We start from the raw sequence: 27,107 nt of genomic DNA on the forward strand, positions 1-27,107 counted from the left end.
GACCGCTAACAATTACAGAAGCTACAAATAGCTAGCTAGGAGGAAATGGAAGGCTCGCTATCACCTATCAATAAGCTAGCTAGCGGTTAACATGCGACCATTAGATACAAATTTCATAAAAAGTAACCTTCTAAAATACATGTACACATTTAAATACACTCAATATGAGCCCTAGTTGGTAAAAATACAAAAGTGAGCATGTGAATGGAAAAATCTCCCTCGTTTTTCAGTAGGTCAAAATAATTCAATTATACATCAAAATGACCAAATAAACATGTTATCTCTGGATTAAAAAAAAAAGTTACCAAACCTACAAACCAGAAAAGAGGATTAAAAAAATAGAGACACAGAGAGCTAGCTTCTTTGTTCTTTTTCTGTGATTCTTCCAATTGTCAAGGAGCAACGCGTTCAAAGAAGAGAGGCGCATCCCAGCAGCACTCCGAATGACTCTCCCTAGTGTAGCGCTAAGTATACATATATATCAAAAGCAACATTATGGATTACTACAATAATAATGGAGTGGATGGCTCAGAAATAAGAAATCACTCATTTGAATGCACTTCAATTATTCTACTTGGGTAGGCTAAGTAACCTTTTTACAGAATGGCATTACAGAATTTGAGGAAACATTGCTACTGCAACATGTTAACACCACCTTTTCAAATGAGGAGAATAACACTATTTCACCCCTACATGTTAACTTGCAATTTTCACATGTGGAGTTTTCTTACATGGAAAACTGCAAATGCGATTGTCACGTGATTGTTTTTCACATGTGAACTTGTAATTCAACATGAGAAAGAGAGATTTACACATGTGGAGGTTTCTTACATGTACAACAGCAAATGGATTTTCACATGTTAATGTTTTTCAAATCTGAACATGCAATTCACATGTGAGGTGAAGACACTATTCTCCTCATGTTGAAATGTGATGTTTGTATGTCAACTCTACATTTAATAAATGTGTATCTTTTTTATATGTAATTTTTTTGTAAGGGATGTCCTGCATTTGGCTAGTCATTTTACTAAGAAGCAACCATAAAACAGTAACAGTGTACATAGCATCTGCCCTTGGCTTGGAAATCCTCTGTTACCCTTTGGACCAGTATCTCACCATCACCCTGAGAACAGACAGGAAACTGTAAAATAAAAACTATCAGTACTTCACAAACAGACCTGGTAAAAAAGCTTACAGGATGAGCAATGTGCAGGATCCAGACGCCATGAGCAGGGTGATCTAGTGATGCAGGAACAGAAGGGTCAGAGCATGCCAGGAAGACTCTGTGCATTTTTGGCAAATAAGAACGTCAACACGGCCCAGTGATGGGAAACCCCTCTGACTTCCCCTTCCTGACTTATTTTTACTTTTATTTATGGCTGGTGTCCAAGTCAAATCTATCAGAACATGGCATGCTACATAAACCTAAAATGTCTCAATCTCACCAAAGAAGGGGGTATAACTGGCAAGTAGTGAAGGAGAGAACTGTCTTTACTAATGAAATGGGATTTCCATTGTGATGCCAGAAGCACTGGGGCCAAAGTTTTAATGGTAAATAACAGCGGGAACGCTACTATGTGCCAAAGTGTCAAGAGACTGTATAAAGCCCAATTACAAATGGTGCTCAGTTGTATAAACTTTAAGTGTTCAGATTTCAACAAAATAGATATCTCCTCTCACGTAATGCTGTTTCTCTGTGTTTCCATGTTGTCACACTGTGAGGGTTGTCATACGGGACTCGTCATCCATCTGTCTGCGTCTTCCACCTCCCTTACTCTTTCACTTCCCTTCCTCCCTTATTCCCATAGCCTTGTCCACTGCCAAAAATGGTCAACTAACCACTCTTTGCAGCTTTACCCAATCGCTTTGAATGAAAATGTACTCCAAAGACACATGAATCTCAGAGGAGCTTACTACTCTTTATAGGGAATGTGCAAATAAGAGAACAAAGACAACCACGTATGGTTTCATAACCTATGCTTATTGAAAGGATAGAAATGTGTTGACATCAACGTGTGTGAGATTTAAAACATTTCCTTTCCTCTGGTCCCCCGGTAACAACATGTTATGTGAATAGCATACAGCCGGGCCACTTACCTGATCCATCAGTTAAAACCTGCATGCCATGGACACACACACACACACACACACACACACACACACACACACACACACACACACACACATATACGATACACACATACCACTGCAAAGTTATTCCAGGTGGGTATTTCTAACCGATGTACTGCTTATTGGACAGTTGAAAGAGCAGGACTCCCATCTGAAGACATAAACAGTAAACTATACAGTGGGGTCAGTGACCAGACTGAGAGGGGCAGAAGGGGTTGCATGTAAGGGCAAGTTTGGTGTGTGGGAAACACGATTCAAAACAGCCACTCAATACTGTAGGTAAAACACAACATACTATTCTGTTTGGAAATGGTCAACTACTTATCTTTCATAGAACAGCGCCTATCTTTCACAGGTTTGTATAGACTCAGTGTTTAGTTACTAGGTGTGTGATGGGGTGTTCTGTTACAATGGAACAATAGAAATAAGCTTAGGTCATGTGATGTGTCACCGAGGTCTCTAGACATCAGACCTTTGTCCCTTCTCTTAATTCCCACTATCGTCTTCTACCCTATTCCCACTCCTCCTCACCTCTCTCTCTCGCTCTTTCTCTCTCGGTCTCTCTCTCATAAGCACACTGCTTTTCATTCTCAAACAGACACCATCTCAATATCACATTCTCCAAATCTCCTGAGGCACTATAGGCTGATGCAATTCAATCAAAAATTATATTTCCCATGGAATCTATTTCGCCAACTTGAGCAGTTGATGCTGAAGTCCAAGAGCTTGACCCCATAATTGTGTCCCATGTTCTTATAGTCTCACATTTATCTAAACATGCACATAGCCCACTGGGCAAAAACTGGTTGAATCAACGTTGTTTCCACGTCACTTCAACAACAACAAAATGCAATGTGATATGATGACTTTAAATCAACAAGAAAAATTGATTGGATTTGCAAAACGTCATCAACGTAAGAGAATTTAGCCTTTTTTCCTCCCAACTTTTAACCAAAATCCAATGACATGTAGAAATGTTGATTTCATGTTGAATTCATGTTAGTTGATAACTCAGCGAAATGTACATAAAAAGTAGACGTTGAACTGATGATGTCTGTGCCCAGTGGAAGGCCAACAAATGAAATAGACAATAGCCTACATGTAGGCCTATCCAGGGGTGGACTGGAACCAGAAAACATCCTTGGCATTTCTAATACACCTGACCATTTCTTCCCCTTTGAGGCCCCCACACCAGCAAATGTTTCTCCTTGAGGCCCTCCGCATTGGCCCATTTTATTCCTTGAGGCCCCCATTATTCACCAGATCATTATTATTTTGTGCAAAAAACCCAAGTCAGACAGGCCCACTTGTCTAAAAATGGACCAGCCCATCTGGCATTTGCCCAAAATACCACAAAACCATTCCACCCCTGGACCTATGATCTTGAAAAGGCACTCTCATTCCAAGGATTTTAGTGCTGAAAGTTAGTGGCTCCATAATTAACTGCATTTCTTAGTTTTAATTGTCTAGATAATTATACATCTCCATCAGTTAATTTCAAAGCTGAAAGTTTAAATTCTTCCTTATATTGTTTTACATTTTAAAGACTCTCTTCACTTTTTGCAAGATTGTCTAGTTTGCCATAAAATGTAAAGATATGAGAAAATGGGCAGCTTTCCAGAGCAATGACGTTTGGCCAGAGCTCTTACGCCTATTGCTATTCGAAGTGTCTTGAAAGACTGTTAAGAAATAAGGGAGTGAACACTGGAGGGGAGGGGGGGTCAGATCGAAGAACCGACTAGAATGCTCGCGCTTTTTAACTTGCGCGCACTAACTCACGGAGGCTACCAGAGCAACCAACAGACAACATTTGATCTGTGGGAAATATTACAAGAATGTAATGTTCCAGAAAAGCGGAAACAAAACGGGAAAGTCTCGGTGAAAGTGAGAATTTGGGATATGAAGTTTCAAGCCGCAATTTATAGCCTAAGTATCCTGAATGGAAGGCTCATTACCATTTCAGTTGGAGCGACGGTTCAGGAAATGAACACATTTTTGGAGGAAACCCTATTGATATCATCATAATTCTTTCTACCGAATTTGATCACAATAAACACTTGAGATGGAGAATCGGATTTTGTTTACTTGTATACTGGTTGGAATGTTCCTGCGGAAATCCTGTGGTCAAAACTCAGCAACTGAAGAAGGTGAGCATTGCAGGTGGTGGCCGATGGTCTAGTGGTGGGGTGACTGAGAGACTAGGGAGGAGAAGTCAGAGTATCTCCGACTGGTGTTATTATATTAAAGGCACAATACTTATATCATCTGTCATATCATTTCTACAACTTTGACAGTAATATACAGTGAGTATACAAAGCATTAAGAACACCTGCTCTTTCCAATGACATAGACTGACCAGGTGAAAGCTATGATCTAAGCTATGATCCCTTATTCATGTCACTTGTTAAATCCACTTCAGTCAGTGTAGATGAAGGGGAGGAGACAGGTTAAAGAAGGATTTTTAAGCCTTTTCTGACATGTGTGCCATTCAGAGGGTGAATGGGAATGACAAAATATTTTAAGTGCTGTTGGGTTTTTCACGCTCAACAGTTTCCAGTGTGCATCAAGAATGGTCCACCACCCAAAGGACATCCAGCTAACTAGACACAACTGTGGGAAGCATTGAAGTCAACATGGGTCATCATCCCTGTAGAATGCTTTTGAAACCTTGTAGAGTCCATGCCCCGAAGAATTGAGGCTGTTCCGTTGGCCAATATAAGGAAGGCATTCCTAATGTTGGTATACTCAGTGTATGTTGATATCTGTTCCTGACTTTAACACTATGTGAAATTGTTGTGCTTATTATTACATGCGGTGTAAATTAAAACAAATGATTGATTATAACACCATTACTAATTACGGAATGCTTGTTACAACCATGCATGTGGTAGTTAGAGCTCATAACTTATACTGTAATGGTGAAAACTAAACTTGCTGGTGAGTCAGTTCCATCTGTCAGTGGTCTGTCTTTATGACTCAGTGTAAGTATACAGTGGACAGACAGAACATTAGACTACTCACACAGACTTCCATCTATAGAGAATAGACAGGCTTTGACTAACATAGCTTAATTACTTTCTATGCGTCTCACTCAAACATAGAAATCAGTTGCGGTCAGTGCCGTTGTTGCATGTTGGAAGACTGTCATTCATGTTCCATTCAACCCAGTTCAATGTAACATCGATAGGTTTGGGCTACTACATGATACTCAAGTTTTCCCTATATCCATCATAAGGTTGCTACAACCTAGCCTATGAATAAAAGTTTACAACGTAGGTGCACACAGGTTGAGAGAAAAACAGACAGTGACATATGGCCAGACAGTGACACATTCAATACTGCCTTACACACTCTTGCCTGTATCTAGCTTACCTAGGGTGTAATCATTAGTCCAACAGTTGCAAATGAGAGTTTCTAATAGACAAATGTAGCTATTTTTTAAATCTCCGTTTCATTTGCATCCGTTTAAGAAACGTTTTTCAATAGAATCGGCAGAATGAATACACCCCTAATCACTTTCATAGTAGCCACAATGTATTCATTCTAGCCTCTAAGCACTCTCCTCTCACATTGTCCCTTTGTTTGTGGACTTCAATGAACAATACATCAGCTGTATGTGACCAGGTTAAAAAAACTTTCCAAGCCAAACCATGTCATAACCGCAACACACAGCCTACATCATTGTCTCCATATTAGCTAAAGTAACGTCCTAGTCAACATAGCTAATATAACTAATGTGTTAGTAAACCCACTACAATCATGCAGTAATGCTACAGTGTATAGTCAGTAAGTATTTAGACCGGCAGGCCCTTAGTTACTCAAACCTCTGTTTGAGGTGTTTGAGTAACTAAACTATCCAGCTGCATTTGCTAGCTAAGTAAGTTAAACTGAAAATGAAATAAAAAAGATCTCTCTTTCTCTCTCTCTCTTGCTTCGCCTTCATTTTTGAAGAAATTAATTCGTTGAAAACTGTTCAACTATTATCTTTCTCTCTCTTTGAGTCAACTACTCACCATATTTTATGCACTACAGTGCTAGCTCGCTGTAGCTTATGCTTTCAGTACTAGATTAATTCTGTGATCCTTTGATTGGGTGGACAACATGTCAGTGCATGCTGTAAGAATTCTGATAGGTTGGAGTACGTCCTCCGGTGTCATAATTACTGTGTAAGTCTATGGAAGGGGGTGAGGACCAAGAGCCTCCAAGGTTTTATATTGAAGTCAATGTACCGAGAGGAGAATGGAAGCTAGCTGTCCTCTGGCTACACCATGGTGCTACCCTACAGAGTGCTGTTGAGGCTACTGTGTTTTAATCAATTATTTGGTCATGTGAATATATTTAGTATAGTTTTATCTAAAAATTATAACTTTTTCAATGTTTTACCATTTTTATTTTTATTAAATTCACTGAGGAGGATGGTCCTCCCCTTCCTCCTCTCAGCAGCCTCCACTAATAGAAATGCTTTTAATACTAAAGACTGGCAGAGAATCACAGATGATCCAGGTTTGATCCCCTGTGATGATGTATTTTGATGGTGATGGTACTGATGGTGATATAACCACATGATGTTTTAGAACCAAGAAGAGCTGTGGAGGAGGCCTTTTCTAACACATCTGAGCTGTGTGTGTGTGTGCGCGCACATGCAAGAATACATGCATACGTGTGTGTGTGTGTATGTATGTGTGTGTGTGTGTGCATGTGTGAAGCAGGTCTAAAGACTTATTGTCAGTTACTCCCATGCCCATGAAGGCTCTGTGGTTTCATAATTTACATTCAGTGTGTAACCACTAATATACGGTATTTGTCAAGCTTGTTCAGGGTGTACTGTAAACCTAACACCGCAATAAAGCTAATACTAATGTACAAGACAGTTCAGACCCAAACAGTTGGTTTACAGTAAACAGAGAGACCAGAGAGACACAGACAGAACTACAGTTTACTGGGGCTTAACATTAGAGGCCATATGTGCAGTGTAACTGCAGCCCCTCCCTCTTAGAGAGCTGGAGTACAAAGTCCAGATGTGTGTGTGTGCATGCGTGCGTGTGTGCATGCTTGAGTGTACACTCTTCTTTCAACACTACACTCTTATCAGTACAGTGACCACACATCGAGTGTCAAATTGAAGCGTTAAGAAATTCATTGCTAAGGGCCCAAAGAAAATAATAATATTCCAAAGCACTCAACGCTAGAAAATGAACATGGCACGTCTCTCTCACTATCCCTCTCTCTCTCGCTCTCTCGCTCTCTTTCTCTCTCTGTATATGGGTATACGTCTACTACCAAACATTCTTCTTCTTCTCGCAAATGGAACTGCCAATACACACCTCCCCCTTAACATTTCTCTCTCTATCCCCACCTCCAACCTACCCTCCTCCTTATAACACCAATATAAGGAGTTCCTACAGTTCTCCCCCTCACCCCTTCTTACTCACTCTCTCACTCTCTTTAATGAGAAGCACTGTTCCCTGCTACTGTTATGAAATATGGAACATTTGTAAAATGTTGCCTAGTCTAAATGTTATGACAGCATTTTCATCCATCCCTCATCTGGCCACCACCCCTCTGATCTAGCTCACTTCTTCATCCCTTATTTTAGGTTGGCCTGTTTGTTTTGATCTGGTCTTATTGCTGTAATTACTTGTTTTCCACTCATTTCCTTTCTACAGACAGTTCACACCTCTCCACACATTTTTTCTCTTTTCATTTTGTTTCAGTTTCTCCCGCTTTCAGACTTATGGCATTTTCTATAAAGGTTTTAATGACTGTGGGATAGTGTTGTTCCAAAGAGGTGGATGGTGAGGGGGAGATTCTTTGTGTGTGTGTGTGTGTGTGTGTGTGTGTGTGTGTGTGTGTGTGTGTGTGTGTGTGTGCGCACGTGCGTGTGTGCACACTCACATACTGAACAGAAGGAGGACCACTGGGAAAAGTTAAGGGAGGGAGAAGGAATCAGAGAGAGAGTGAGAAAAGAGAGAGAAAGTTGAAAATAGTAGTGGGTTTTCCCACAGATGCTCCACACAGTCTCAGTGAGTTCTGGGATTGTACTTATCCCTGTAAATGTTTGGCTGGCTATCATTAATAATTAGTTTGCTTCTCTACGGTAAGTTTGTGGGTAAACAAATACCTATACCACATTGTTTCCCTGTTTCCCACCTACACTAATTGTAGTGTATCTCACACATCTACTATAAGCACTATGCTTATAGAAAGTTCCCCATCGTGAAGACCCACAGTGGTGTAAATATTGCTTAACTCTGGGAGTATTTAATTCTCAACAGTATGCTGTGACTTATTCAGTTATTCATTTTCACATAATATTAGCATTATATTCTATAGCTATAGCCTATAGATATGAATCTATATTCTATATACCCTATATCTGTAAAAATCTAGTGTCCACCATCTGTAACGCTCTCCTTTCCTTTTCTCTCAGTGTTGAACTGCTGTGAGGGCGACATCCTCTTCCTATTGGACTCCTCAGGCAGCGTCTCATCCTATGAGTACTCCCGCATGCTGGGCTTCCTGTCCGAGCTCCTCCTCCCCTTCTCATTGGGCGAGGACCAGGTGAGGGTGGGGCTACTGCAGGTGGGCACCCAACCCCGCCTCGAGTTTGGCTTTGACGCCCACAATACCCAATCTGGCCTCCAGGAGGCACTGGGGAACACCAAGGCTCTGAGGGGCGACACCAATACAGAGGAGGCCCTCAGGATGGCCAAGGACTGGGTGCTGAAGCCTGGAGGGGCCAGTGGGGCCAGGGCAGAGCTACCCAGGGTTCTAGTGTGGCTGACGGACGGGGTGAAGCCGGGTGATGTGATTGGACCAATGGAGGAGCTGCGAGAGGAGGGCGTAGCCGTTCTGGTGATCTCCACGGGCCACGGGAACTACCAGGTGCTGCGGCAGGTGGTCACCCCACCTGTGGAGTCACACCTGTACTTTGTGGACATCGACGATATGAGTATCATCACCGAGGACCTGAGGGATGCCATTATTGGTGAGTGTGTGTGTGTCCAATTTGATTCCTCAATTGACAGCAATTGACATGGACCTGACCCCTTCTTTTGAGCTCTACTCTAGACTTTGCTACTGTACAAATGCATTTCTCCATTCTACTCCTTTATCACATACCCACTCCTAGAGACTGTGAGACACAGAGGCATGCAAAGACAGTGTATGCTAGACTGTAATGAGAGAGGGGGGGTATTAATAAAGAAATGATCCTACCGTGCCCCTCTATGGTGCCAGAGATATATAGAGGGTATTTCTCTGGTCAGATAGAGTAGCAGTCATATGGACGCAATCACTACCAGTAAACATATGTAGCTCTGCATACTGTAGTGATGGGCAGACGCATAGTGTAAATACAGGTTCTTTACGACACAGAAGGAGAAATCCATGGTCCCTCTAGCGAGTGCCTGAAGTTCCTATCCTCTGACACTGAAACCTTTCTTGGGTTTGCTATTTGTTACATAAGTATCTTCAGAACTGGGTTGTCTATTTCGAGGGGTTTTATGGCATACATTGTGAATGCATTGGGGAACCCACAGTCTGTGTGTCTGTCTGAGCTTCTCTCTTTCATCCTTCTCTCTTTTTTGCCATCTTGTTCTGGTTATCCAAGGATGAATGCTCACCAGTGAGAGAAAGGAATCCACACACTGTGATAATATGGTCGTAAAGGTGTTTAGGCAAGAGGAGGCTGGTGAAGGGAGGGTGGCTCAAGTAATAGCTGGAATGGAATGAATGGAACGGTATACCGCCATTGTCCCAATATACCGTTCCATTCATTCAATTTCAGCCATTACAATGAGCATGTCCTTAAAAGTGGAGTTTTATATTTCACCAGTGTTTCAGTCCTCCGGTCTCGTTCTGTCTCTACTCTAACAGAGATCCTCTGGGCTGAACGGCTCCAGGTGCGAGATGTGTCCACAGACAGCGCTGTGCTGCAGTGGCGACCGGTTCTGGCCGGATTGAACGGTTATTATGACATCCGGTTTGGACCGGCTCCCAGTGGGGGAGTGGTTGGAGGAGGAGCAGGGGGGCCTGGTACCAGCCCCAGTACCAGCGGTGGCCAGTACCAGAGACTCACCCAGCCAGGGGACTCTAGCACGGCCAGGCTGATGGGACTAAAGCCAGACACCACCTACACAGCCACACTGACTCCTGAGTCCAACCTGCAGGTGCTCAACCCCCTCTCCGTCACCTTCACCACTAAGCCAGGTAAGAGGTGGCATGTTTACATTTGACATTTACAACATTTACATTGTTAATTGTAACAATGTTGGCTCAGTTGGTTGGGATGTTATATCTTTGGGGTAGTGTCCAGCATGGGCACACTGTATACCGAATATTCTGAAGCCACATTCGACAAAAGCACCTGGTAAATCACCAGATAATATATATATTTTAATATTATATTATTACATATAACTTATCGTCTCCTCAGAGGTGTTGAGCCCAGCCGTGGTGACGGTGTCGGACTCAGAGGCCAATAGTGTGAGGGTGAGCTGGGGTCCTCTGCAGCCAGAGTCTGTCCAGAGCTTCCAGGTGGAGTACTCAGCGCTCCCGGGGGGGAAGCTCCACATGACTACTGTGGGCCGGGGGCAGAACTCCACCATGCTGACCAACCTCCAGCCAGACACCCAGTACTTGGTCACCGTGAGCGCCCGTCACTCCTATGGCCAGGAGAGGGCCATGTCTGTCAAAGTGTGCACTGAGGAGGGTAAGGAGCATATAGCATTAAGGATGTGTTCTTAGGCACAGATGCGGTATGGGATTAGCCTCAAAGTCTTTAAACTGAAGCAATAAAATGGGAAAATGCTAAATGCACTATTACCCTTCACATACCACTGTACAGATGCAGCACGTAGGCCTTTTTCTCTCTCTCTCAATTTAATTTCAATTGCTTTATTGGCATGACGTAACAATGTATATATTGCCAAAGTGTACTTTGGAAAATGAATCCCATCCCTACCTCCCTCCCTTCTCAGTGAGGCCGGATCTTGCAGACCTGCGGCTGACCACGGTGGGCAGTGACTCTGTGCAGGTGGACTGGAAAGCCAGCATGGACGGCCTCAGGGGCTACTGGCTCACCTGGGAGGGACAGGATGGCCACGGCTCTACCACCGCCCAGCGCTCCTCCTTCTACCTGCCCCCCAACTTACTGTCCACACGTCTGACACACCTGCCCCCCGCCACCAGAGTGTGTGTGTGGCCTGTATACCGGACGACACGCGGGAAGGGCCTCTGCTGCACAGCCCAGTTTCATTCAGGTGAGAGAACGGGCCGCCGCCATTTTGAATGAGGATGTGAACCCTTCAGCACTGTTGGTTGGGGTCAGTTAATATCAGTTGTGTTCAGTTGGTCAATTGGAGCAAACATGGATATTTTAAAGGCATGTTCAATTGGATCCTAGAATTGGTGCTTTTGAATCCATCCAAGCCAACTCTTTATTTGGATGAAGAGGTAGCCTTTTTATTGCCCATATTACAACATTGATTCACTGGTAGTATGTCGCCAGGACTCCTGAGAGTTGTTTTAACAACTCCAAAATAGTTCCTGCTAGACAGGATGTTCCTATAAAAAAAATTATGAGCCTAATAGTAAAGGCATGTAATTTAACTGTCAAAATACACATTTTGATTACCTTTTAATTTGGCATGAACTTTACCAGTCATGATGTTTTCATCTTATTGTCAAACAAATTACTTCAAAAAGTAGGGTACATGCATATGTTCGTCCACTCGTCTAAAATACATTCTGCAACCCAACAGTGCACTGTGCACTTGCGCCATTTGATGAATGGAAAGAGACATCTGTTAGAAAGTTGGTTGCAATTTCAGTTTAGTCCACCAGAAAAGACAGAACAAATAATACAACAACTATTGTGATTAAACGCAAATATACTAACTCATTGATTTTTAAAAAACATTTAAAAAATGTAAAAAAATAATCTTTGTAAATGATATCATAAATATAATTGGTGGAGTTATGTCACACATGCACCTAACAAAAATATATGGAATTGTCTGCTCTACACAAAATTACAATCAACTAATTGCAGCATTAACGCAAAAACGAAAGAGGCAAGTGGAATGCGGAAAAAGATTGGAACTTGTTTGGGCAGCCGTGCATTACGGCTGCCCAAAGGTGGCTCCCCTGCCTGTTCGTTTCTTGATTTATGTTTCTTTAAGCCTGTTAGGTCCGCCTAGGTTTGTGCGGGATTGTTACTCTGTTGGTTGTGGATGTGTTTGCGTGTTTGTTGTCTCCAGACTGTTTTGTCCTGTGTTTGGGCTGGTCTGTTTCATGCGCCCTGTAGATTGGCGTGACCGTTTTGTGCTGGAGAATAAATATTACGATTTACAGAACCCTCTGCTCTCTGCGCCTGACTCCAACCCACCACTCCTAGTAAACTCTGACATAAAGACCAACATTAGTTTAAGGAAATTGTGATAAATAAAAAAGTATACCACTTTCATTTAAGGACCAAAAAATTGACAGCTGTGTCATAGATTGCAAAATATTTGGGAAGTGATTTTCGATCTACCGATTCCATGGCACGTTTTATGAACTGATACGCAAAATGACACCGGTTTCAAAACTTTTTCAATTTAAACTATACAAAATTCTTGCAACCAACAGAATGTTATGGGGAAACAACCATCCCAGCTCTGCAGATTTTGCTGCGAAGAGACAATCAATACATCATTTGTTTTGGTACTGTCCATATATAGCATGTTTTTGGTCGCAGGTCCAGGGATGGCCGAAGAATTGCAACATTTACCTGGAGCTAACTCTGCAGATAGCACTACTCTGTGATTTGAAAAGTCATAGTCAATCGATCAATAATGTAATGTAATAATACTTTTAGCAAAAATGTTTTGTTAATTTACAATCTGTAGAAACTGAGAATCGAAGGGATCAGAACTTTTATTTATTTTTCAAGTAACAGACACATCTCAACATCAACTGTTCAGAGGAGACTTTGTGAATCAGGCCTTCATGGTCAAATTGTTGTAAAGAAACCACTACTAAAGGACACCAATGAGAAGAAGATATGTGAGATTTTTGGTTCCAACCACCGTGTCTTTGCGAGCGCAGAGTAGGTGAACGGATGATCTCCACATGTGTAGTTCCAACCGTGAAGCATGGAGGAGGTGATGGTGTGGGGGTGCTTTGTTGGTGACACTGTCAGTGATTTATTCACAATTCAAGGCACACTTAACCAGCATGGCTACCACATCATTCTGCAGCGTCATGCCATCCCATCTGGTTTGCGCTTAGTGGGACTATCATTTGTTTTTCAACAGGACAATGACCCAACTCACCTCCAGGCTGTGTAAGGAGAGTGATGGTGTGCTGCATCAGATGACCTGGCCTCCACAATCACCCAACCTCAACCCAATTGAGATGGTTTGGGATGAGTTGGACCGCAGAGTGAAGGAAAAGCAGCCGACAAGTGCTTAGCATATGTGGTGAACTCCTTCAAGATAGTTGGAAAAGCATTCCAGGTGAAGCTGGTTGAGAGAATGTCAAAAATGTGCAAAGCTGTCATCAAGGCGAAGGGTGGCTTCTTTGAAGAATCTCAGATATAAAATATATTTGGATTTGTTTAACACTTTTTGGGTTACTACATGATTCCATGTGTTATTTCATAGTTTTGATTTCTTCACCGTTATTCTACCATGTAGAAAATAGTAAAAATAAATAAATAAAAACCCTTGAATGAGTAGGTGTGTCCAAACTTTTGACTGGTACTGTATTCAGATCCCTTTACTTTTTCCAAATGTTGTTACGTTACAGCCTTATTCTGAAATTGATTAAATAAAACCTTATTTATGTAAGTATTCAAACCCTTTGCTATGAGATTCAAATAAAATCAAATCAAATTTGATTTGTCACATACAGTGGGGAGAACAAGTATTTGATACACTGCCGATTTTGCAGGTTTTCCTACTTACAAAGCATGTAGAGGTCTGTCATTTTTATCATAGGTACACTTCAACTGTGAGAGACGGAATCTAAAACAAAAATCCAAAAAATCACATTGTATGATTTTAAAGTAATTAATTAGCATTTTATTGCATGACATAAGTATTTGATCACCTACCAACCAGTAAGAATTCTGGCTCCCACAGACCTTTTTCTTTAAGAAGCCCTCCTGTTCTCCACTCATTACCTGTATTAACTGCACCTGTTTGAACTCGTTACCTGAATAAAAGACACCTGTCCACACACTCAATCAAACAGACTCCAACCTCTCCAAAATGGCCAAGACCAGAGAGCTGTGTAAGGACATCAGGGTTAAAATTGTAGACCTGCACAAGGCTGGGATGGGCTACAGGACAATAGGCAAGCAGCTTGGTGAGAAGGCAACAACTGTTGGCACAATTATTAGAAAATGGAAGAAGTTCAAGACCAATTCAGTTTGTCCGTGATGTGTACGCCGAGGAACTTAAAACTTACTACCCTCTCCACTACTGTCCCGTCGATGTGGATAGGGGGGTGCTCCCTCTGCTGTTTCCTGAAGTCCACAATCATCTCCTTTGTTATGTTGACGTTGAGTGTGAGGTTATTTTCCTGACACCACACTCCGAGGGCCCTCACCTCCTCCCTGTAGGCCGTCTCGTCGTTGTTGGTAATCAAGCCTACCACTGTAGTGTCGTCCGCAAACTTGATGATTGAGTTGGAGGCATGCATGGCCACGCAGTCGTGGGTGAACAGGGAGTACAGGAGAGGGCTCAGAACGCACCCTTGTGGGGCCCCAGTGTTGAGGATCAGCGGGGTGGAGATGTTGTTACCTATCTTCACCACCTGGGGGCGGCCCGTCAGGAAGTCCAGTGCCAAGTTGCACATGGCGGGGTCGAGACCCAGGGTCTCGAGCTTGATGACGAGCTTGGAGGGTACTATGGTGTTAAATGCCGAGCTGTAGTCGATGAACAGCATTCTCACATAGGTATTCCTCTTGTCCAGATGGGTTAGGGCAGTGTGCAGTGTGGTTGCGATTGCGTCGTCTGTGGACCTATTTGGGCGGTAAGCAAATTGGAGTGGGTCTAGGGTGTCAGGTAGGGTGGAGGTGATATGGTCCTTGACTAGTCTCTCAAAGCACTTCATGATGACGGAAGTAAGTGCTACGGGGCGGTAGTCGTTTAGCTCAGTTACCTTAGCTTTCTTGGGAACAGGGACAATGGTGGCCCTCTTGAAGCATGTGGGAACAGCAGACTGGGATAAGAATTGATTTAATATGTCCGTAAATGCTCTGAGGACGCGGCTGGGGATGCCGTCTGGGCCTGCAGCCTTGCGAGGGTTAACATGTTTAAATGTTTTACTCACGTCGGCTTTAGTGAAGGAGAGTCCGCAGGTTTTGGTTGCGGGCCGTGTCAGTGGCACTGTCTTGTCCTCAAAGCGGGCAAAACATTTATTTAGTCTGTCTGGGAGCAAGACATCCTGGTCCGCGACAGGGCTGCTTTTCTTTTTGTAGTCTGTGATTGACTGTAGACCCTGCCACATACCTCTTGTGTCTGAGCCGTTGAATTGCAACTCTACTTTGTCTCTATACTGACGCTCAGCTTGTTTGATTGCCTTGCGGAGGGAATAGCTACACTGTTTGTATTCGGTCATGTTTCCGGTCACCTTGCCCTGGTTAAAAGCAGTGGTTTGCACTTTCAGTTTCATGCGAATGCTGCCATCAATCCACGGTTTCTGGTTTGGGAATGTTTTAATCATTGCTATGGGTACGACATCGTCAATGCACTTTCTAATGAACTCGCTCACCGAATCAGCGTATTCATCAATGTTGTTGTTTGACGCAATGCGGAACATATCCCAGTCCACGTGATCAAAGCAATCTTGAGGCATGGAATCAGATTGGTCGAACCAGCGTTGAACAGACCTGAGCGCGGGAGCTTCTTGTTTTTGTTTCTGTCTGTAGGCTGGAAGCAACAAAATGGAGTCGTGGTCAGCTTTTCTGAAAGGAGGGCGGGGGAGGGCCTTATATGCGTCGCGGAAGTGAGAATAGCAATGATCCAGGGTTTTACCAGCCCTGGTTGCGCAATCGATATGCTGATACAATTTAGGGAGTCTTGTTTTCAGATTAGCCTTGTTAAAATCGCCAGCTACAATGAATGCAGCCTCAGGATATGTGGTTTCCAGTTTGCATAGAGTCAAATAAAGTTCGTTCAGGGCCATCGATGTGTCTGCATGGGGGGTAATATATACGGCTGTGATTATAATCAAAGAGAATTCTCTTGGTAGATAATGCGGTCAACATTTGATTGTGAGGAATTCTAAGTCAGTTGAACAGAAGGACTTGAGTTCCTGTATGTTGTTATGATGACACCACGTCTCGTTAATCATAAGGCATACCCCCCCGCCCCTCTTCTTACCAGAAAGATGGTTGTTTCTGTCGGCGCGATGCGTGAAGAAACCAGCTGGCTGCACCGACTCCGTTAGCGTCTCTCGAGTGAGCCATGTTTCCGTGAAGCAAAGAACGTTACAGTCTCTGATGTCTTTCTGGAATGCTACCCTTGCTCGGAATTCATCAACCTTGTTGTCAAGAGACTGGACATTGGCGAGTAGTATGCTAGGGAGCGGTGCGCGATGTGCCCGTCTCCGGAGCCTGACCAGAAGACCGCTTCGTTTGCCTCTTTTACGACGTCGTTGTTTTGAGTCGTCAGCTGGGATCCAATCCATTGTCCTGGGTGGAAGGCAGAACACAGGATCCGCTTCGGGAAAGTCATATTCCTGGTCGTAATGATGGTGAGTTGACGTTGCTCTTATATTCAGTAGTTCCTCCCGACTGTATATAATGAAACCTAAGATTACCTGGGCTACCAATGTAATAATAACAATAACACGTAAAAAAACTAAATACTGCATAGTTTCCTAGGAACTCGAATCGAGGCGTCCATCTCTGTCGGCGCTGGAAGTTGATCCGAGATTCAAGTTGAGTGCATCCTGTTTCCATTGATCATCCTTGAGATGATTCTACAACTTGATTGGAGACCTCCTGTGGTAAATTCAATTGATTGGACATGATTTATAAAGGCACACAACTGTCTATAAAAAGGTCCCACAGTTGACAGTGCATGTCACAGAAAAAACCAAGCCATGAGGTCAAAAGAACTGTCCATAGAGCTCCGAGACAGGATTGTGTCAAGGCACAGAATGGAAGAAGTTTGGAACCACCAAGACACTTTCTAGAGCTGGCTGCCAGGCCAAACTGAGCAATCGGGGAAGAAGGTTTTTGGTCAGGTAGGTGACCAAGGACCCGATGGTCACTCTGCCAGAGCTCTAGAGTTCCTCTGTGCAGATGGGAGAACCTTGCAGAAGGACAACCATCTCTGCAGCACTCCACCAATCAGGCCTTTATGGTAGTGGCCAGACGTAAGCCACTCCTCAGTAAAAGGCACATGACAGCCCACTTGGAGTTTGCCAAAAAGCACCTAAAGGACTCTCAGACCATGAGAAATAAGATTCTCTGGTCCAATGAAACCAAGATTGAACTCTTTGGCCTGAATGCCAAGAGTTCATGCTTCACGTTGGAGGAGACCTGGCACCACCCCAACGTGAAGCATGGTGGTGGCAGCATCATCATCATGCTGTGGGGATGTTTTTCAGCGGCAGGGACTGGGAGACTAGTCAGGATTGAGGCAAAGGTTAACGGAGTAAAGTACAGAGATCCTTCATGAAAACCTGCTCCAGAGCACTCAGGACTTCAGACTGGGTGAAAGTTCACCTTCCAACAGGACAACAACCCTAAGCACACAGCCAAGACAACGCAGGAGTGGCTTTGCGACAAGTCTCTGAATGTCCTTGAGTGGCCCAGCCAGAGCCCAAACTTGAACCCGATCGAACATCTCTGGAGAAACCTGAAAATAGCTGTGCAGCAACGCTCCCCATCCAACCTTACAGAGCTTGAGAGGATCTGCAGAGAAAAATGTGAGAAACTCCCCAAATACAGGTGTGCCAAGCTTGTTGCATCATACCGAAGAAGACTGGAGGCTGTAGTCGCTGCCAAAGATGCTTCAACAAAGTACTGAGTAAAGGGTCTGAATACTTATGTAAATGTGATATTTCCGTTTTTTTATTATTTATAAAATTGCAAATCTTTCAAAAAGCCTGTTTTTGCTTTGTATTTAAGGTGAGATTGTGTGTTGATTGGAAAACGATGTAATCCATTTTAGAATAAGGCTGTCACGTAACAAAATGTGGAAAAAGTCAAGGGATCTGAATACTTTCCGAAGGCACCGTATATATATTTACAAAACATATATGGGGGATTGGAAATTATGCAGACAATTATATTGATGGAAGCTACAATATATCTGCAATATTAAAGCTGATCTGCCCCCTAAACAAAACAAAAACACAAAAAAAGTATAATTACGTTCGGCGTTTTGCTGAAGAAAGGACCTTTTTTTGTAGAAAGAAAAGTTGGGACACCTGAAAAGGGGGGACTGGGATAGGGGACTGTCCTGGGATGACAAATGCAGCCACATGGGAAAAAAATGTTTAAACCATGAGACAGAGGTAGGGGTGTGTGTTTAATTTGGAATAAGCTTTCATTTTAATATTTACCACTGTACCAGTACAAATTACATTTGAAACAAATAGGAGAATGGTTAAATAAGTATTATTTAGAGACCCCCCCTCCAAGTTTGACTTGTTGAATCTAGTTCATGTCTCATTCTAGGGGTCTAAGACCCCAACTGGGCCCTCTGTAATTAGCACTCTGCCAATAGATTCTGTCTGACCCCAAAGTAACCACACCAAAAAGTAGTTGTGGTTATGGCTACTGGGGTTTCCATGGCAACTAACTAACAGTGTTCATTACAGTTGGATATGGTATGCCTCTTGGCTTGCTACTGGGAAGGTCTGGTGTGAGGTTTTAATGTGCGTCTGTTTCCTTCTGCCTTTCAGATGCATCGGCTTGGGGCCACAGATCATAACATTGCTGAGTTTAACAGGCACTGTACTATGGCAAGGATGGAGGGAAGAAGGAGAAGAACAGATAGAAGAACAATACATCTGAACTTGCATCCCTCTCTCAGTTCATTCTATCCTCTCTGGACATCATCCACAATACACAAGGCCTTTGGCTTACAAAGCACTTGTGTTTAATAGATACTGATACAATACATATACTGTAGGCTTACTATACTATAAAACTGTTGCTCTATTAGTCAGCACCCTAACTGAACTGTGGGTTGCTATCTTCTGCAATGCAGACATCTTCTGCAATGTAGATTTTCACATATTGCCTAAAACCTGTAATCATACTTAAAACATTTGTTTGTTTGACTGTTTGTTTTTGATATGATCTTAAGATAGAGGTTGGCCAAGCATAGCAGTCTAGATCAAGCTAATTCTGGTTTGCGGTATCATACAAGATGTAGCTTTAATCAAAAAGATGAACGTACAGTAACACATTTTTCTAGTGCACAGAGAGCAACTATGCAATATACTTTCAATGTTTCCCAAGGCACCCACCTGTAATATTTTGGAACATTGAATAAATAAGTGCTCAAACTCAGCTTAGACTTTAATTGAAGGGCAAGTGAACACAGAACCCTTAATAACAGAGAGGAACTCCTTTGAACTAATTACAAATCCCAAACAGATTTTCTATGTGGCTACACTGATAAAACTACAGATAGATGTTGCAGATGTGCTTTTGATAAAGGATGGTCACACTGATATTTTCCAGGATTGTTTTGACTCATCACCACCAACACTTATACATGGAGGTATTGGCAAACTGTTACATTGGATGTTGCTGTATTCAGTCATACAGGTTGGCCATTGAACCAGGGGGCATACAGTGGGTATCATAAGTATTCATACCCCTTGACTTTTTCCACATTTTGTTGTGTTACAAAGTGGGATTAAAATTGATTTAATTGTCATTTTTTTGTCAACAATCTACACAAAATAATATGTTATTGTGGAAGAAAAATTCTAACATTTGTAATATATCTTGATTAGATAAATATTCAGTACATGTTAGAAGCACCTTTGGCAGCAATTACAACTGTGAGTCTTTCTGGGTAAATCTCTAAGAACTTTGTATACCTGGATTGTACAATATTTGCACATTATTCTTCTTAAAATTCTTCAATTTGCAAGTCTTGCCATAGATTTTCAAGACAATTTAAGTCAAAACTGTAACGAGGCCACACAGTAACATTCAATGTAATCTTGGTAAGCAACTCCAGTGTATATTTTGTTCTTGTGTTTTAGGTTTTTGTCCTGTGAAAGTTGAATTTGTCTCCCAGTGTCTGTTGGAATGCAGACTGAACCAGGTTTTTGATAGAGGAATTCAATTCCTATATGTTTAATACCCAATTAAATTAATACACTCAGCCCATTTCTAAGGATTTGTAAGAAACTTATTTGCATAAAATGGGCGGAGACCAGTCTCAAAATCAAGCACTAGCATTTATTCTCAAGAGTACTAAACATGATACAATTTACAACAGGTTATAAACTGAAAATTACGTCATTAGGTTTCGAACTGTTCCGTCTCTCCTCCACTCCGGTACAATGGCAGTATAGTTCTCAAGCCTTCCTACATCGTCTCTCACTAATTTAGATCATTTATGACCAAGCCAAGGTCTTTCTGTGTAGATAAGCATTCTAGCCAGTCTGACGATAAGTTCATTCGTTTTTACCAAGGAACAGACGGTCATTGTTCTAATTCTTGATTATAATTACACACATTATTTTCAGTACTAGGATTAAAAGAAAATGCATACATTTATACAGTAACATAATAGTATTCTGATTAGTCAGTCCTGATTGAAATGTATACATAATTAGCCATTATTGATAAAAAAAATCCCTTAACATATCCACCCAATGATTAAATATTATACATCCAATCACACATCCAGTTGTATTAAAATATTAAAAAGCATACATCTATTTTTATTATAAATATTTCTTGTTATCAAAATACCTTCTAACATAAACCAATACTTGCATTCACCCTGACTGTTTTTAGGCCTACATCAGAATCATCTTCTTATCAGGATTTTCGTTACAATCTTCATCGAAACAAGATACAACCTAACATCTCTAAATATCAAAATGGTCTAATCAAGACCTAAGTTCCTCGCATGTGAAGAATCCGGATTAATTCATCTATTTAGGTTTGAGGCATGTATTCATCATTCCACTGGTCAGATCTTGGAATCAGTCCGTACCTCACCATCTGTTTTCTCATTGATTTCTCCAGAGTCCTGGAAATGAGACCTCATACACAGGGAATTAGACAATAGCTACAAAAAAACTAAAACAGTCACACAGGTGAAGGTAGCCCATAACACAGTCATTTTTCCATTTTCCAAACATACTATCAAACCAATTAGTCAGAGAAGTATCCACCCCAGAGTTTTCTGCCAACTCGTGAGCCAGGGTGGTCAAACCAGCTAAGGCTTTGGTCACTGATTCGTCCGGAGCTGTGCCATCGGGAAACAAACCACCTCCACCCACTCTCACCCTTTCCAGCCAACAAACATATCCAATACTATCCTATGTAAATTCTATTGTTAAAAGATCCAGACGGAGCACTCTCTCTCTCTCTTCTACCTGGCTCTAGGTCTTTGTGCTTGATAAGGGGAAAGGCATGCCTAACTGCACTAGTTGCACAACTACCGGTCCAATTGGTAGGCAGGTTAGGCCCCAGTCTCACACCTCCACAAACCACCAGACATCCGTTCTAGGCCTTTTATCTTACTAAAGTCCTCAGACCCAGTCAGGTCCCTCATTGTCTTGTCAGCTGTAACATTCTCTGTCCTATTGCATGTTCTTACTTCCCCTACGTCCCATCTGTTTGTGATGTAGCGAGCCATACAATAATAATGTCCTCCTGTAACTGTGAAAGGGGGAAGCCTGGATGCGGTGGACACATCGAAGGGAAGGGAAACCTAAAATAATGCAGATCAATGCAACTGTCATCGTCTAGCTTCTCCGGCCTTCAAGAACAGCTTTACCATACAGGCCATTCCCCTGGGTGAATCAATTCCATCAAATGGAAAGGGGATGGTAGTCAGCTGAGGTTTGGCTATGGCGCAGGCATAACATTCTTCTTTAGCTACTGATCTGGCTGTATAGTGGATCCATTCTAACCAAAGGTTAGAATCCCCATAACCAGTTTCTACCTCAATCACTTCCTTCAGATCTTTCGTCTTCACTATCTTCACCGGCCCTTGGCTCTGGACTACTCTGCTGTCAGTGTCTGTTGTGTCAGGTGCTCTGCTTGTATTCCTGCTGATGATAGAGTTACCACCTGGCCTAACCTCCTCTACCCGGAACTGTACTAGGGTGTCAACCGAAAACTGGTCAAATCCAACATACCATAACCCTAGATCCTCTTTCATTACTTTTTTAAGGGTAAGGCGTATCTTTATGCAATTACATCCCTCTCTCCGGATTACAGTCAAAAACTCTCACCTTCACTATACTCCACCTCCTTCCATACTGGGTGAGTGAATTCATATAGCCCTCTCTCTCCATATGGGGTATGACCTGTGTCCACGACCAACATGGGGACCTGCACCGATATATACCATAATGGCTCAGAGTCCTAGACTGCCATGTAGTTAGAGACCCCATTTGGTCTACATAAAACTCCATTGAGACATCCTTCCCAACCTCTACTCTAACTTCTTGTCTACCCAGATCTAGGGATCTCTTATGCTTGTTTGGAACAAAATCCTCATCGTCTAAACCATGGGTCAAATGACCACTCTCCGCATACTCAGGTGGGACGTGGTGTATCAGGAATATGGCTCCCACGATAAGACAGCACTCTGGTGAAGCCCCACCCTTTTCCCGGAAAACATATCAGCAGCAAGAGGCCAAGACACACTTTCACTTCTATGAACGCTCACAGCGGGGAAAGGTTGGGTAAAAGGGAAGTCTTCAGTAGGAGTGTAACCCCCGTATCCTGTTGATTACGGTTCTGCTCCTACCCCTATGATTGTTTGTCAGTGTCAGTGTGTCCTACCCTCTTACAATGTGTGATATGCACCCAAGTTGCTCTTTCAGCTATCCTCATCGCGTAGGCAGTCACCAGGAGTACTTGGTATGGCCCCACCCACCGTGCTGCTTCCTGTCTATTCTCCTCGGGGACTGGGTTGAGTGAATCACCTTATCCTGTAGTTCACCTGTAGTGCATAAATCTTGGACATACAGGTTTGGTTAACAAACAGTTTCTCATATGTTCTATCTGATTATATCTTTAACTTCTATGCCTACTTGTTAGCTATTTTATTTATTTATTATTAGTTTATTATCCAATAGGCCACTAAGTGTCCTATCCTAGACCACAACTTACCCATCCCCCGTTTGATATCTGGCTCTGCCCAGGTAACAACCTTATATACTCTAAATAATGACTTAGGTAAGATTAGTAAATTATCCTTATGTTCTGACATTATCATGTATGTCCAATTCTCCCTTTGGCATCCATTCATATCTATCCTGTACCAATTCTCTGTCAAGTGTCTTATCTACTTTAAGAGGTATCTGTGTTCATTTCCTCTCTGCTCTGTAACAACCATGTGTTGCTTCCAAATTTTAACTAAATGTCTCACTGTTTGGCTTTATCTAAACTCATGGATTTTTTTAGAAAAACATGTCTATGGTGTCAATTTCTAAAGTCCTTATATAGGTTAATTAAGGTTCTCGATCCTATCCATAATCCTGAATCACCACAGATGTCATATATCCCTGTCAAGCTTCAATACTATTTAAATAAAAATATTCTAATAGTTAATTAAAGCCAAAACGAATGCTAACCATATCCTATCTCTTTCCTGTGTTAATGAAATCTCTCTTTTGGGAATCCACTGTATTTTATCTAAAAATAACATGGGTTAACCTTAAAAATCAGTCACATCAATAATTTAATATATGTTGCATAGTTTGAGATACCTTATCTACCGTAATTTACCATCCCTAAGAACTGCAACTTATTTATTTTCATAAATAATTTTAATGCTTATAAAATCGCCTTTTCTATCATGTATTTTCCTGCCCTATTGGCTTAAAACGGTGTCCTGTCCAAACCTCAAAGGACCATCCTCCCCCATTTATTATCGATGATTAATATGATTTCTGTTCCTGTTGCAGTACTATAAACTCCATTATCATTAATTTACCTTAAAAACCAGTATCACCCATGACCACAAATTCATTATTCAAATGGCTCCCCCCTGTGGCTGATCAGACCAACTGGGAGAGCCATGAAAACTGGTCAAAGGTTACACCACCCCTTTACATTCGTGTACCATACCACATTAGACATATTAAAGAACCCTTTATCTTAAAAAAATAATAATTCACTTGTCTAAATAAAACTCAGAAAATAACATTTTAAATTTCCTCTATGTTTCATGTAACTTATTCAGTCTTTCTCCAAATTGTCGCCCCAAAATACTTTATACTCTGCCATTACGCTCAAACAACTGTGATAAACGTGCACTGTCCCTTTAAAATAAAACACTCCCAGCCAGCTATACCCTATTGTAGACCTTTCATTGTTCCCCGTAATGAAAACAGATAGTGTTTAGAATACGTTAACTTCTTGTTCGAATTCACTGGTGTTACCTAACCAAAAATCAATACCCGGGAAACAACCACAACTTTTTACAATTCAACTATTGTTACCACTCTATCTTATAGCCAAGTATAGCCCAATGAAACGCCTAGCAATTCTGTTGCTAGCTGTAAGCATCTTTTCAGACTATTCTGACGAAATTCAGCTACTTTTTAAAAATGTATTTGGAACTTTGAGCCATTTTTGAAAAGTGACTCAAAGCTATAATGCACGCATTTTCCCTCTAAATGGCACAACCCATTTTCTCTGTCATAATTTGAGGAACGTTATTGTGTATTCAACGTAATGACGCAGCACGTCAACCTGCCTCTTGTCAAAGATATATCCCCTATTCAGATTGAGTTCTGCTTTAAATTCTATCGAAAAAGTAAAACCAACCGGGTGTACCAAGGAGTATTTTTGTTTGCTCATACAGGGTCAATAAAGGCCTAGTTAAATATTTGTGTGATTTTTTAAAATGTATTTATTTATCAGGGTGTGATGCAGCACCCCTACTTCCAGCAGCTATGATATCTTTGTAGTGACTGGGTGTATTCATACAGCATCCAAAGTGTCATTAATAACTTCACCATGCTCAAAGGGATATTCAATATCTGCTTTTGTTTTACCCGTCTACCAATAGGTGCCCTTCTTTGTGAGGCATTGGAAAACCTCTCTGGTCTTTGTGGTTGAATCTGTGTTTGAAATTCACTGCTCAACTGAGGGATTTTTTGTATGTGTGGGGTACAGGGATTTTCACTTTGACATTACATTTACATTTACATTTAAGTCATTTAGCAGACGCTCTTATCCAGAGCGACTTACAAATGGGTGCATTCACCTTATGACATCCAGTGGAGCAGCCACTTTACAATAGTGCATCTAAATCTTTTAAGGGGGGTGAGAAGGATTACTTTATCCTATCCTAGGTATTCCTTAAAGAGGTGGGGTTTCAGGTGTCTCCGGAAGGTGGTGATTGACTCCGCTGTCCTGGCGTCGTGAGGGAGTTTGTTCCACCATTGGGGGGCCAGAGCAGCGAACAGTTTTGACTGGACTGAGCGGGAACTGTACTTCCTCAGTGGTAGGGAGGCGAGCAGGCCAGAGGTGGATGAACGCAGTGCCCTTGTTTGGGTGTAGGGCCTGATCAGAGCCTGGAGGTACTGAGGTGCCGTTCCCCTCACAGCTCCGTAGGCAAGCACCATGGTCTTGTAGCGGATGCGAGCTTCAACTGGAAGCCAGTGGAGAGAGCGGAGGAGCGGGGTGACGTGAGAGAACTTGGGAAGGTTGAACACCAGACGGGCTGCGGCGTTCTGGATGAGTTGTAGGGGTTTAATGGCACAGGCAGGGAGCCCAGCCAACAGCGAGTTGCAGTAATCCAGACGGGAGATGACAAGTGCCTGGATTAGGACCTGCGCCGCTTCCTGTGTGAGGCAGGGTCGTACTCTGCGGATGTTGTAGAGCATGAACCTACAGGAACGGGCCACCGCCTTGATGTTAGTTGAGAACGACAGGGTGTTGTCCAGGATCACGCCAAGGTTCTTAGCGCTCTGGGAGGAGGACACAGTGGAGTTGTCAACCGTGATGGCGAGATCATGGAACGGGCAGTCCTTCCCCGGGAGGAAGAGCAGCTCCGTCTTGCCGAGGTTCAGCTTGAGGTGGTGATCCGTCATCCACACTGATATGTCTGCCAGACATGCAGAGATGCGATTCGCCACCTGGTCATCAGAAGGGGAAAGGAGAAGATTAATTGTGTGTCGTCTGCATAGCAATGATAGGAGAGACCATGTGAGGTTATGACAGAGCCAAGTGACTTGGTGTATAGCGAGAATAGGAGAGGGCCTAGAACAGAGCCCTGGGGACACCAGTGGTGAGAGCATGTGGTGAGGAGACAGATTCTCGCCACGCCACCTGGTAGGAGCGACCTGTCAGGTAGGACGCAATCAAGCGTGGGCCGCGCCGGAGATGCCCAACTCGGAGAGGGTGGAGAGGAGGATCTGATGGTTCACAGTATCGAAGGCGGCCGATAGGTCTAGAAGGATGAGAGCAGAGGAGAGAGAGTTAGCTTTAGCAGTGCGGAGCGCCTCCGTGATACAGAGAAGAGCAGTCTCAGTTGAATGACTAGTCTTGAAACCTGACTGATTTGGATCAAGAAGGTCATTCTGAGAGAGATAGCGGGAGAGCTGGCCAAGGACGGCACGTTCAAGGGTTTTGGAGAGAAAAGAAAGAAGGGATACTGGTCTGTAGTTGTTGACATCGGAGGGATCGAGTGTAGGTTTTTTCAGAAGGGGTGCAACTCTCGCTCTCTTGAAGACGGAAGGGACGTAGCCAGCGGTCAGGGATGAGTTGATGAGCGAGGTGAGGTAAGGGAGAAGGTCTCCGGAAA

At 42.7% G+C, this 27,107-nt stretch overlaps 1 protein-coding gene across 2 annotated transcripts; it reads left to right on the forward strand.

The window, feature by feature from the left end:
* The first annotated feature begins 3,847 nt into the window (after positions 1 to 3,847).
* vwa1 (von Willebrand factor A domain containing 1) lies at positions 3,848 to 20,488 on the forward strand. Of its 2 annotated transcripts, none has more exons than XM_029664658.2 (6): positions 3,848 to 4,277; positions 8,561 to 9,118; positions 10,009 to 10,341; positions 10,568 to 10,843; positions 11,112 to 11,393; positions 13,431 to 13,857. In XM_029664658.2, exons 1-6 carry the CDS (start codon positions 4,193 to 4,195, stop codon positions 13,436 to 13,438), a joined length of 1,542 nt encoding a protein of 513 aa, XP_029520518.2. In that variant the 5' UTR covers positions 3,848 to 4,192; the 3' UTR covers positions 13,439 to 13,857. The 2 variants fall into 2 exon arrangements, with proteins under 2 accessions (XP_029520518.2, XP_029520517.2); XM_029664657.2 differs by lacking the exon at positions 13,431 to 13,857 and adding an exon at positions 19,042 to 20,488 and having other exon boundaries at positions 3,849 to 4,277.
* Positions 20,489 to 27,107: the final 6,619 nt, after the last annotated feature.

Source organism: Oncorhynchus nerka, linkage group LG7 (assembly GCF_034236695.1).
Source record: "Oncorhynchus nerka isolate Pitt River linkage group LG7, Oner_Uvic_2.0, whole genome shotgun sequence".
Classification (NCBI taxonomy): domain Eukaryota; kingdom Metazoa; phylum Chordata; class Actinopteri; order Salmoniformes; family Salmonidae; genus Oncorhynchus; species Oncorhynchus nerka.